This window comes from Prunus dulcis, chromosome 3 (assembly GCF_902201215.1).
Source record: "Prunus dulcis chromosome 3, ALMONDv2, whole genome shotgun sequence".
NCBI lineage: Eukaryota > Viridiplantae > Streptophyta > Magnoliopsida > Rosales > Rosaceae > Prunus > Prunus dulcis.
In genome coordinates this window covers 3765920-3779291 of record NC_047652.1, presented here as the reverse complement: position 1 = coordinate 3779291, position 13372 = coordinate 3765920, and the positions used below count along the sequence as shown (strand labels likewise).

Genomic DNA, 13372 nt, shown 5'->3' with positions numbered 1-13372 from the left:
ACTGAAGCCAGCACCAAGTCAAGGTTTTTACCTGTAAAACTAATTCCATAAACCCTCACACACACATGAAATTACATGAAAGAAAAGGTCTTAAATCACACTAGGACATCTCTGAAGATTTCATATTGATGAAAGCTTCAAAGAAAGTCTTCTACTAGTACTTTCTAGATAATATAGGTTCTTATGTTCAACTAGCAATAGGACTAAAATGTTTTTGAACTTATATTTCTAACAAAGATGGGACCTCATAAAAGGACTCCTTAGTATCATGTATTTCCTTATTCACACCCAAGGTTTTGAAAAGCGTATTATGTACGTATTTCCTAATATTCACACTTACTAGTACTTTCTATGTAGCATTTTATCTTTAGTCACGCTCACCTCTTTAATAAAATCCCCTTAGATTAAGCCAACAGCATATTTAATAAAGACCCTACTTTATAATTGATTATATATTTACATAATACTTTCTGTTTAGACAGATTCACTAACAGATACTACATAACTAATTTTCAATTTATCAATATGTGCAACACATGTCAAATCTAATATTTATTGAAATAGTTAAATTTGGCACACAAGAATATCAGAGCGGGGATAGCTCAGTTGGGAGAGCGTCAGACTGAAGATCTGAAGGTCACGTGTTCGATCCACGTTCACCGCAATTGATTTATATAATTTTGGTTTTTTTTTTTTTTTTTTTTTTTTTTTTGGGTGCCAGAGGTTTGTATATCTAATGTGAAGTACACTTCAAGTATAGCATTTATATCCTGCTGAACCTGAAAGTATGAGTTGAATTATTTTAAACCCTTATTTTACTAGTTTGATCCTGCTGAACCTGAAATTAGCCTTTAGACTTGGACACAGAGCAAAAGGGGAGAGGTATTCTCACATCATATAATCAAATCATCACGCCGAAGTTTTATTAATAGCTCACACAAATACACCATACATGAAAGATAATTTTACATGAAAACTTTTATGAACTAACAAGGAAATGCAGCTACGAATCGAAATGTCGTCTTCTTTGTACAGCTAGTTAGCAAGGTACTGGTACGCATAATCCACCCTCAGTACTCATCAAACGGCAGCAGATCTGAGAAATTTCACCATCTTAGATTGGAAGGGAAGTACTGCACAACAGGCATTGTTTAAATAAAAATTTAAAAAGCCAAATCATTAACGCGGTGAAGAAAAATCAGGTTGTGCTTGAAAAGGAAGTTGAACCAAATGAAAAATAGGTTGTGCTTGCTTACCTTTTCAATGAGAGAGAGATAGTATGGCTTCACCTTCTCAACATCAATCCGTTCCTTGCTCTTGCTGTAAAGGTGAGGTCATACTTTCTGCATGGAATTTTAGACGAATATTCTTTGGGGACGAAAATCGCTCCCACAAATTGGTGCTTTCATTGAGAGTGCGAAATAATACTCAAAAGGTGCTTCAAATCCATTTTCCACACTTTGTTTCACGCAAATCAATTCTTCGTACGTTTGAGTGAAACAAAATGTGGAAAATGGATTTGGAGCACATTTTGAGTATTATTTCGCACTCTCAATGAAGACGCCAATTTGTGAGAGCGATTTTCATCCCCAAAGAATATTCGTCTAAAATTCTGTCTTCCTCTTCGCTTCTCTTTCTCCCTGCAAAATAATACGGAGTAAAGGACCACATCCAGGGGTGTTGGCCAAAGGCCCTCTGATGCCTAAGTTAGTTCGAGTGTTTGTAGGAAAACAATAGCTAACGAAAGGATGAAGATTTCTCTAGGGTGAGAACCGAATGGCTGGAGCCATGTGTGGTGGCCAGAGTCTTGTGTGAGAGAGTAAAAGAATTATGGCAGTTAGGGTTTGTGAGATAGAATTTTTGCAGAGTTTCAGACAGAAGTTTAGACGAACCTCAACTCCTGTGTTAGACATGGATTTATAGGAGCCTCGGAGGCTAGGGTTTCGGAATAATAATTCCACAAATGGAAAGGAATTATTTTTTCCCGATTTAGAGAGATTGATGTAATTATGGATTTGATTTAAATCAAATCCTTAATTACTGCAAGAATCAAATAATTCCCAATTAAATCAAATAATTCCCATTAAAGTCAAATAATTCCCAAATTAATTGACTTAATTATTTGACCTAGGATCTGAGATATTTTGCTTCAACAATATAGCTAGAATAATTTGCTAGGCCGCAATCAAAGCTAATGAAACCTGACACACATCTGCGTTTGCACACATAAGAGAGAGAGAGAGAGAGAGAGAGAGAGAGAGAGAGAGAGCACCAAGTTAACTGTTATTTATTTTCTCTTGTAGAGGTATATATATATATATATATATATATAAATTATATAATATATATAGTCATACCTGATTGATCATCTTGGCAATGAATAAGGAGCATAAGATTGAGAGCAAAACCAGCAAGGTTCTGTGCAAAGAGGAGGAAATGCTTCAATGTCCGCCACATTGTTGTGCTCGGGAAACACTTAGCAAATTTGCTTTGTAGTTGATATGATCATTTTACATACAATTTCCTCGATATTGTGATGAACACAGCTTTTGTTTGGGTCGATATTGTTGACCCTAATCAGCTACTGGTTAGTCTTCCTTCCAACTTGTCCACAAGAAAAGCCTTCCCTTCTGAGGGTAGTACTTTGACTTTGCCACTCATGAAATGCGAACATTTTGGTGCACATATCAGAATATAACAGCCCACTTGAGGACAAGTTACACACATCTACATCAACAGCTCAATTCACCTTCTCAACATCACCAGCCCAATTCACCTAAACCTTCCATTAGGAATAAATTATCAATGCGGGCAACAAATGTCAAGTCTAATATCTAGTTAAATACCTAGTTTTGTCTTATGAAATCATCTAAGCGGGGATAGCTCAGTTGTGAGAGCGTCAGACTGAAGATCTGAAGGTCACGTGTTCGATCCACGTTCACCGCAATTAGCTTTTCCTTTTTTTAAAACTTTTTGCGTTAGAAGTCTAGTGTGAAGTCTGCTGAACCTGAAGTTAGCATTCAGACTGGGACACAGAGCCAAAAGGGAGAGGTTACCTCACTGACATCACCATGCTGAAGTTTTATTAAGCAATCTAAATAATAGCTCACATACACAATACATGAAAGATAATTTTACATGAAAACTTTTATGAAATAACAAGGAAATGCAGCTACAACTCGAAATTTCGTCTTCTGTGTACAGCTAGTTAGCAAGGTGCTGGTACATTATACACCCTCATTACTCATCAAATGGCAGAGCTGGGAAGTTTCACCATCTTAGCTTGGAAGGGAAATACTGCACAACAGGAATTCTTTAAATACAAATTTAGAGAGCCAAATAATTAACGCGGCGGAGAAAAGAATTAAGAGGATGTTGAACCAAATGAAATGAGGTTGTGCATGCGTACCTTTTCAATGAGAGAGAGATAGTATGGCTTCACCTTCTCAACATCAATCCGTACCTTGCTCTTGCTGTAAAGGTCATACTTGCTGCATGGAAAAATTGAAAATGCAGTGTGATATTAAGCATTTAGACCAACAGAGAAATTAGTAAAAGGTTAAGCACAAAGAGCATGAATTTAAAACCCAGGAATTACTTGAATACGTGAAGCCAGTTCAGGTTTTCGACATCCTCTTCGTTCATTAAGTGCTTATATGCTCCTGCCCTGTGTAAAGCTGCAATTTCAAAAAGATTTCATCACAATCAAATTATTCACACAATGAGTTTTTAGGGGTATAATTTATAGTGCTTTTCTATTATCTCACAGACCATAGAATGAGTGGTATCTAATGATGAACAGAGCTGCTGAGGGTAGAGTGCAATTATTCTCCTTGGCCACCTGAATAAAAATTTTATCGTATGAATACCAAAAGTGTTTGATTATACTGTCTAAAGGGTTACAGATCTAGGTTAGAAAATATACCAAATACATGTAGTCGTCATGCCCCCACGACATCATTACATTTTCGAGTCCACATCCCTCTGAGTAAACTCCAAATTTGGTGTTGTAAGCAGGATTATAGTAGTCAGGATTTTCCTTGAAATACTGCAATAGCAATGTCATGAACAGAATGTTTGATCAGCCAATTAAATTGTATATACGTTGTTTGAGTGTTTGTAGTAAGTAAACTTATGATAAAAGTACCTTGTGATGAACATTGGCTTGGTCAAAAGAACAGCCAACTGGGAATGTGTCACCTGAAAAATAAGGATCAGGATTGGTCATTTTGAAGTTGAAAATATACATATATATTTCTGCATAATATAACAAAAGTGTGATGCATGAAATTCGATTCGTACCGACAACAGCCCATTGAGGAAGCTCCCCAAATCTAGGAAGAAGAAGCACCTTCCCAAGATCTAAAAGCACATAAAGGATCAAAATTAGCAACTTACTTCACTTACTGGTATGAAGTCCAGAAGAGCAGATAATATTGAAGATACTAATACCATGGATGAGGCCAGTCAAGTGCAGCCAATCTTCATTGGGATAGTCCTTTCTAATGGCTTCAGCTGTTTGCAACAAGTGCTCGATTTGAGGTTCGTCCAAGTCCGGATCACTCTCATCCACAACCTCATTCAGAAGCTCACAGCATTCCCATATGCTCATCTCCACCCTGTTCAATTTGCTGTACTCTTTTCTCATTCTCTGAACCTGTTTTACATTTTTTTTTTTATAATAAATATTTGGTTTTAGCTACGCAGATGCAAATGAAAATAGACCTATGTTTCAATCTTTTCTCATACCTAGGAAGTAAAATGGTGTCACAAAAATGTATCGTGATGTTAGGGAAAGTTACTTACAAAGTCATAAGTCTGGTTGATGTGATTGATCTGGTAGAAAATCTCCACACTTGGTTGCCTCTCACCTTCTGCATCATAATCCCTGTTTTCCAATCCATGTAAAATTATTAATAACTAAATTTAATTGATAATTCAATGCAGAGGGGAAAAAATCAATGAATTTCCAAAACAAGACCAAAAAAAACTCTTTGTTGAAGGCAAAAGTATGGCCCTGGCCAAAGGCCCAGCACAGAGGGCTGCACAAGAAGCCTTGGTTGGTCAAAAATAAGATGAACAAATAGACCTTCACTATTTCTGTTGCTTGAGCTAATGATAAGAACTCATGTCTTTCCATGGTAGGAAAGGTTTTCATTTGCCATCGTAGGAAAGATTTTTTTTTTTTTTTTTTTTTTTTATTACCTTTTTAGTTGGGTAATTAGAAATGAAAGTGAGCAAATGCTTTGAAACCTTGGTGTCCAGGTTTCCCAATCTCTGTTCTTTTTTATCATTTTCCTCTTTTTCTTCCAAAATTCTTGAGAAAAAGGCACAGCTTCAAGGGGATCAAATTACCAGGTCATTTGTCTCTAAGTATGATCAATAATTAATTAAGTGGTCACATACATTTTATAGTGAATTTTACTTGTAGATGATAAGAAAAATAACTTATAACATAAGTCAAAGGGCTAATAGGAGACTATCCATATTTGCTCTAACTCTAGATCAGATCATCTCATATCGTATTAAATCTATTAGATCTAGACCTGGCAAATGAGTCGTGTTTGCCGTGTCCGTGACAAACGGGTCGTGATTCAGATCTCTATAGATATAATCCTGAAGGGTACATATAAAATAAATTTATGTTTGCAAAAGTGTATAACCTAAATGTCTGTCCAAATGAGTTGGTATGTGGCACCACAAATAATCCGTCATCCAACACCAATTCCTTCTCCTCTTCAAACACCTTTTTCTCCCCTGCCTCAGTTCCAACTTCAACTCCTGTGATTTTAAATCAGACAAAAATCATATATAAAAATAAACTGGCTCATATTTAAATCATTGATGAAAATAAATATATTTTTTTTCATACTGAAAACCCCAAAAGATCCCACCAAACCAAACTGGCTCAGATGAACCAAGGATAAAAATAAATAATAATAAAAAAAAACTAAAAATAGAGAATACCAACTTGGAAACTCATGATCAACAATGAAGAAAAATAATTTACAAAAATATAAGAAAATAAAAACTTGGAAGTAGGAATTAATAATGTACCAAATTCAGGCTGCTCAATGAGGATGGTCATCCTGAATCAAACCTGAAGCAGCAGAGAAACCCAAGAAAACAGAGGAAAATAATGAAGGAAAAAAAAAAAAAAAAACAGTTTGGCCAAAGAATTTGGACAGTGGTGGCATTTTGTGGGTTGGAAAGTGATAAGTATTTATAGTTGGCCGGAGAGTCCTTTCCTGACAATTCGGAGATCTCATGTCCTTCCCTGAAAAATCCACTTCCTTCCTTACAATATTTACTCCTGTCAAACTACAAAATATTATTTTAACTCCAACTCAAGTAAAAGCAGAAAAGAAAAAAAAAAAGGGAAATTCACTATAATACCCAATATTGGAGCCTAAATTATAAAAAAACTCTATATGAAATGGACTTTAGAAACACACCCAAAACTCATTTACAACATAACAATAAGGCTTTTAACTTCTTTTAAATTACAAAACTGCCGTTGATTTCTTAAAACAAACCCAACCCAAAAATCTCATAAAACAGCCCAAAACACTCAATGTGGTATCAAAGTAATTTAATAATTAAAATTAAATTCAATAGGGTCAGCTATTATTTTTTGGGTTTTTTTTGGGTATGTTTATAGAAATTAAATAGTGTAGGGTTTATTTATAATTTTAGTGCTAAAAATGGGTATTTGACTAAATATCTCAAAAAATAAACAGAGACAGCAGAAATAATTGATTTTTTTTATATAAAAAAATTCCACTCTGTGGGACCCATGGGGTTCTGTCAGGGCTGAGTCAGCCTTGCGTTGGACGCAACGCAGCACCACCACCTACGGCAGCGCGCGTGTTGTCGTTATTAGGCATTACTCTTTTTCACTGCTGTTTTTGCTAGTGGCGTAGCGTCGGTCGCAGAGTCTCTGGTCTGGTGGGTGCCACCCGTCCAGCTGCGAATCGCGGCTTGTGGTTGTTGGGAGCGTGAGATCCCGAGACAAGTGTAAGAGTGGCAGCTGTTAAGATCTTGTATTCGTCGGCGTGTAGTTTCATGAGCTCCACAAAGAAAAATAGTCGCCTGTACAACACACTATTGGCTGTAGGAATGTAGTGGGTTACACGTCGCCACGTAGCCATCAAGGTTTTGTTTCCTAATATATAATTTTTTTTTTTTTTTCCGGATAGAATGTGTAAAAGTCAAAATAACCATTTTATTTACTGGATTATGGGATAAGGATACAACAATTTATATGTCAAAAATGTAGAATTTTATGTATACAGATAAGGTTGGACTAGATAAGGGAAAAAATATAGAATAATTGGCAAAAATAATTTTAGCTTTGTCAACATTTCATAAGTTTAAATCCTTAATATATATTCTAATATAAATTATTTGGAGAGCGATTCGAACTCGAGTGTAGAAGGAAGCACATCCGTTTTAACTAATTTTATTAAGTCGATGTATGCATGATAAATTATATATTAGATTAGATTACAAAGGTCTTTGTGGTAGGTTAATCAAACTCAATTTAGATTTTCTCTGTCGTTTACTTTATTACGAGTACGTAGGACGGGATTGAATTTTTGACCTCTCCTAATAATCATTTGTTTTCATATTTTATTATTATAAAGAGTTGAGTCTAGACGTTATTTTTAAAGTTCGGTTCTTCACAAAAAGGTCCTTCAAAAAGCATTTGCAATCCACAGTGAAAATAGATCTGGGAGTGATACTTGTGTTGGGTGTGTGATTGATGACAATGACTTTCGCCTTACGAACTACCACTATTTTGCATTACGACAACGTCGGCCCGGTGCTTGTCCTTGATATTAAAGGTGTTTGATATTAGCCTAGATTTGTGTGGCTATTGTATGTAACAGCAATTTAAATGTGAGTGTGAGTTGTGACACTCGAACGGTTTGTGTAGTTATTGTATGTAACATGCAATTTAAATGTGAGTGTGAGTTGTGACACTCGAATGGTTTGTGTGGCTATTGTATGTAACAGCAATTTAAATGAGAGTGTGAGTTGTACAACAATTTAAATGTGAGTGTGAGTTGTGACACTTGAACGGTTTGTGTGGTTATTGTATGTAACAGCAATTTAAATGTGAGTGTGAATTGTGACACTCGAACGGACATCACTGAGGCCGAGTAGTACTCCAAGATGTTGACAAGAAAAAAATATGGGGAAAGGAAATTTATAAGCGACATCCATGCATGTCAAAGAAAAATCTTTGTGGTATTGTTAATTTTAATGTACCACTTATTTTTACATATGTGCTATATTGTGATGTACAAATATGGTGAAATAGTCTCTTATATGTAATCAGCTAAACAGTGTTCTTAATAATATATACGCAAGTATATGATAAGAGAACGTTAGTCGAGTTTGGCTCTATTAAGGATTTTATGTTTAAAAAAAATTTAATATCAGTCATCTAGTTGCATGTAAGTATATATTAAAAAATCCTTTAATTAACTAACTTATTTAATAGATGACTGATATTAACAATTCTTAATAAATCTATAACATAACATTTTTATTGGAGAAGCTCCCACGTTAGTGTATCTCTTATCATTACATTATATCTATTATACCTCCAATTTCTGAAAGTATTAGAGGGAAAAAGCTCGGCTCCTCTAACGTATTCTTATAAGATTTATTTGTCACCTCCCAACCAAAAATGAACACCTATGAAATGTTACGGTACTCAAGTTACACCTTATGGGGGAAGCATTTGTCAAATATTTTAAGCTATAGTTGAATAGTGTCACTCTGACTAATACGTAAGAAAAAAGAAAAAAAACAAAGCCATATGATATGAATTGCATGTTGTTTATTTTCTCCCAAAAGTTTTCCAAGTTTAGATAATATAATATAAATTATCAGTCAATGAGAAGATGTTTTCCTTCCTGTTTTCATGGTCGGCACGCATGCCCTTTACCTCTAATTTTCAGCAAATATCTTTAATCAGATTTTTCGGGCAAGTCATTTCACAGGCCAAAGTACATATATGTTCCTGCTCTGGTCACTTTATTTTAAGTAAATTTATATGTCCACATGGAGATGGAGTAAAAGGAAAAACAAAGACACAAATATTTTCACCTGCTCTGCTCATTTGCACGCGACAGGTGGCAGCTACCATGAAAGTTGAAACTGACATTAACACAAAATATTAGAGAAAAGAAAAAAAAAAAAAGTGATGCGACACCAGCGCACGACAGCTTCTGCAGCACAAGCAGCGCAGGCCCTAGTGTTTCCTCCTTGCACATGGCTGTGTGGGCTTCGCCAAAAAAAAATCCAATCCAGGCAATAGCTGATAGATTGGTATTTGGTTCAAGTTTGGGTTTTTTCAAATTTTAGCCCCTTATTTTTCTTAAATTGAGGGAGAAATTGAGCTAAAATTTAGGTTATATGAAATAATTGTCTTTGAACTCAAAATATTGTTAAATTAACCTAAATTTTCGCCTTAAACGTTATAAAAAAATATATATATATATCAAAGAGAATTATTTAAGGATACGAGTACTGCTAGAAAGTAACAATAATGTTTCATTGATACATGACTAATATCTTGTACAAAAGCCATTTTCATATAAGTATGTCAGTATGTTACATATCTAAACAGCATCGTAAGACCCTACCCAAGCATTCTGAGTACTGGTAATACGCAAACTCTGAATCTTCAGTTATAAATTTACAAAAGAGATTGGTTGATACTCTGTCAAAGTTGCAAAATAAGTATCCATTCTTGTCAAATGGGTAGTAGCTTCAGTGTTATACATAGTTTTCTACTCTTAACAGGATGCAGAATTGGAAACTCTACTCTAAAATTTCATTCTTTTGGCCGGGCCTTGATCAATGATAGGATCCATCTGAGGTTGTTGGGGCTCTCCAGCTTGCTGGGTTTCAGGGCCGTTCTCCGCTTCTGCTGTGGGAGCGGGAACATAGCCTTCTGGAAATGGCGGTGGTGGTGGGGCTGGTGGTAGCTGCATAAACAGAGTGATTGTTAGGAGTTATTCCTAGTGATACATTTGTGATGAGATAAAAAATCACAAGTTTCCCTCCCAGATAGCCTCCAGTACATTAGCTGCAAAGCAATCTTGATTGTCTTGCACATTGTCATCCATCATATTAATATTCATCCATTGCTTTAGTGCCATGAAATTTATTCATTTCAATATAGGAGCATGGGATAATATTTGTGGCAATACTATGGCATAATTACCTTGCGCTGTAAGGATTGAAGAATATGGTCTACTCGCTTTACTTCCTTAAAGTCAATTGTCTCTTTGGTAACCTTTGATTCAAAGGCTGCAGTCTCATTTTCAGAATCAACTGCATCAAAAAATGTGAACAAATTAAAACCATGAACACTGAACTCATAGTGACACACAAAAAAGCAACCACTTAAACATATGGAAAAAGGACAAGCAAAAACTAGTCTTCTCATATTTTAATTGTGCACAATATGCAGAAGGTTTTTAGCATTGCATTCACCAATCATCCTTATATGCATGATACTATATGAGACCATCTTTAAAAGGGTATGGTTTCAAGAATTCAACCAAGATGATCTGTGATCAGAGAGCAGTATGATCCAGGCATAGTTGCATACACATCAACCCAGCCCAAACTAATCCAACAAATTCTTGGATTCGATTGGTGAGCTTGAGTTGGCATTGGTTTTTTAATTTCTCAACTCCCTGAGGTCAATTTGGTTGGAATTTGACCTAAAATCTGATCTGAACTGTCCCATGTACACCCCTAGTGTCCAAGATTCTCATGTTCCTTAAACAAATCTCTCATGAAACACAAAAGCAAACCAGTAATAGATACTGCACTTCAGAAAAATTGATAACTAGAATACATGTCCCTAGAACTTGAAAGCAATGGTTGGACAACAAGAGGTGGTTGCAGGATTTAGTATGCTAATAAGCCCTATTCCAACTCTTTTCTTGCCAAAACTAAACCAAAGAAGTGTTCATTTTGAATTCATCTGTTTTGCATGATAAACTTTGATGAGCGAAAATATAGTGATTTATCATGATCGAACTTGCCTCTATTACTTGTAACTCTCAAAGACCCCTAAAGCCAAATAACAAGCACATGGTAAAACTAATCAAACCATGAGAATTTGGGAAACATCATGGTTTTGCAAGGCATTTCAATCTTCAACTTTCAAGCTTGACATATAATATAAAAATGAACAAAACTGATACGACTAGACCCTTCCCATAAACTTTTATGGAATACCAACAAAAGTAAGTTACTGTTGCTATAACAACAAAAACAGTGTTGAGAACCCTTCCCACTGCTGACATATTATCATTTGTTTAAGCTCATACTTATATAATTAAGCAAAAGGAGAAAATAGAACTCAAAATACCGTATCCAATCTTTTCCAGCTTCGAGGCAGCAGTGGTAAAAGCCTTAGATATATAGTAGAGAGCACGTCCCTGCAACATGTGTAGACAGAAAATCAGAATGAATACAGATTTTCCTTTGAAATATTAATCCCAAGATCTTTGAAACACACCAGATAATAGTACCACTATCCAACAAATGGATGGCATGCGCGGTCTTAACTTAGATACTAGACAGAACAATACCTAAGCACAGGTTCATACAAGGACTTTAAGCATAAATTTGAAATTACTCGAGGATAATAATTCTTTTATGATTTTCTTATGGCACCGTTAGGCAAATGCCATTCAGTTAAGTCCTAATTTGTTCAAACCACTCCGAAGAAAAAACTTACAATTCGAGCTGCAAAAACATTGCAAAGCTGTGGTGCTTGGTAAATTGTACCATCCAAGACATAATAAGTCAGCATCGGTGTAACTTTCTCTGGACCATCCCTCTTTTGCTTGCGGAAAACAAAAAGGTGTGGCTCCATTACTTCATTCAGCGAGTATTCAGTGCCTGTCATTTTCCTGTAAACCAATCAACTAACCATCACGAACTGTGCCTAATCCCAACCATATGGGGTCAACCACAATAGCCATATGAACAATCAGCATTCTGGTTGAGTGGGGTGATGCCAAGGAAACCACACAATTTTAAGTAGTTCTTTATTATATCTATATCTATTCAAATTGCTCCGTCGATTAACCTAGTCAGGTTTCAATAGTCCATACAACCAAAATAATTTGTAACTGGGTTCTGCTAATAACATTACAAACCTCTTCTTTTTAATGATCATGCCAATGTAGAACACACAAACACCACGCAGTAATGTTTCTTAAACCTCTTCTTTCAAATCCCTAAACTTCCACGCCCTTTAGCTTTAACCACTACACATGTCACACAAATTCACTTAATTCCAACTCCAGAAGAGTCCAACATACAGGACACTAATATAATCTTCCCAACAAATTTCAGAAACCCTAGCTGCCTAAAATTCACTAGAAAAGGCAAAAGCTGAAGAACATTTCCAAAAATTGGGGAGGCGGGTTTTACTTACGAGAGGTGAGAGGGATCGAGGGGGTGAATGGAGCGTTGACGAAGCTGTTCATTGTTGCAGGTCCAGTCGTAGAAAGGAGAGATAGCGAAGTAATCGAAGACCAAATTGCGATCGAGAGGATACGAGTTCAGCCATAGCTGGTCCTTGAAGCATATTCCGGTCATGTCCGTGCCCGGTGGCTGTACTGCCATGGGCGGTGGAGTGCCCTCCATGCTCGGCGGTGCCATCGGTGGCGTCGCCATTGATTCTCTTCTTCCTCACTCTGCCTCCTCTTCAGGCAACAGGCGGGCGGGTAGGGAAAGGTAATGACTTTCCTCACTGATTAATTAATCAAATCTCATGGGCAAAATTCCTGTAAAAATACAAAACAGGTTAAACTGTCGAAAATCCCTTGGACTATATCGACTATCGAAATGTCTTCATATATTATTTTTTCAGCCAATTTAGCATTCGAGTTAAAATAAATCGCCAATTTCACCTATGCCGTTAGTTTTTCCCCAATTTCATCCAAATGCCCATAAAAAAACACCACGTGAAAGGCACGTGAGTCGTCTGATGAGGGTAATATCGACATTCTATACCCTTAGCCCTCAGTCCCCTTTGACTGAATCGTTTGTAAGGTCAATTCCCAAATCAAAGTTAGGGTTTTCGAAAAAGGGTGAGAGTGAAAGAGAGAAAGTGACGGAAAGATTCGAAAAAAGGTGAGAGTGAGAGTGAAAGAGAGAAAGTGACTGAAAGATTCGAAAAAGGGTGAGAAAGACAGAGACTGAGAGATTTGATTTTGGGAGATATTTTGTGACTTGAAGATTCCAAACGAAGGCAGAATGAAAATCAGAGATGGTAAGGAAGCTCCCATAGACAGTAAGTTGTGTACTTTAGTTTATTTGTTTG

The 13372-nt window shown here is 36.1% G+C and overlaps 2 protein-coding genes and 2 non-coding genes across 4 annotated transcripts; 2 read left to right on the top strand and 2 right to left on the bottom strand.

Annotated features, from left to right (window-relative positions):
- Window positions 1-591: 591 nt before the first annotated feature.
- On the top strand, window positions 592-664 carry TRNAF-GAA. The gene has a single exon. It is a non-coding gene; the product is annotated as a tRNA-Phe (tRNA).
- Window positions 665-2873: 2209 nt separating this feature from the next.
- TRNAF-GAA lies at window positions 2874-2946 on the top strand. The gene has a single exon. It is a non-coding gene; the product is annotated as a tRNA-Phe (tRNA).
- A 109-nt stretch (window positions 2947-3055) lies between these two features.
- On the bottom strand, window positions 3056-6360 carry LOC117621483 (inositol oxygenase 1-like). Its single transcript, XM_034351985.1, has 11 exons — window positions 6058-6360; window positions 5664-5781; window positions 4807-4888; window positions 4453-4657; window positions 4303-4362; window positions 4148-4200; window positions 3926-4048; window positions 3772-3841; window positions 3599-3677; window positions 3410-3491; window positions 3056-3297 (listed from the first exon to the last, which is right to left on the bottom strand). The coding sequence occupies exons 1-11, from the start codon at window positions 6086-6088 to the stop codon at window positions 3271-3273; spliced, it is 930 nt and encodes a 309-aa protein (XP_034207876.1). The 5' UTR covers window positions 6089-6360; the 3' UTR covers window positions 3056-3270.
- Window positions 6361-9554: 3194 nt separating this feature from the next.
- LOC117623434 (mediator of RNA polymerase II transcription subunit 6) lies at window positions 9555-12844 on the bottom strand. The gene is made up of 5 exons (XM_034354411.1): window positions 12482-12844; window positions 11777-11951; window positions 11405-11474; window positions 10244-10353; window positions 9555-10004 (listed from the first exon to the last, which is right to left on the bottom strand). The coding sequence occupies exons 1-5, from the start codon at window positions 12721-12723 to the stop codon at window positions 9843-9845; spliced, it is 759 nt and encodes a 252-aa protein (XP_034210302.1). The 5' UTR covers window positions 12724-12844; the 3' UTR covers window positions 9555-9842.
- Between the last annotated feature and the right edge of the window lie 528 nt (window positions 12845-13372).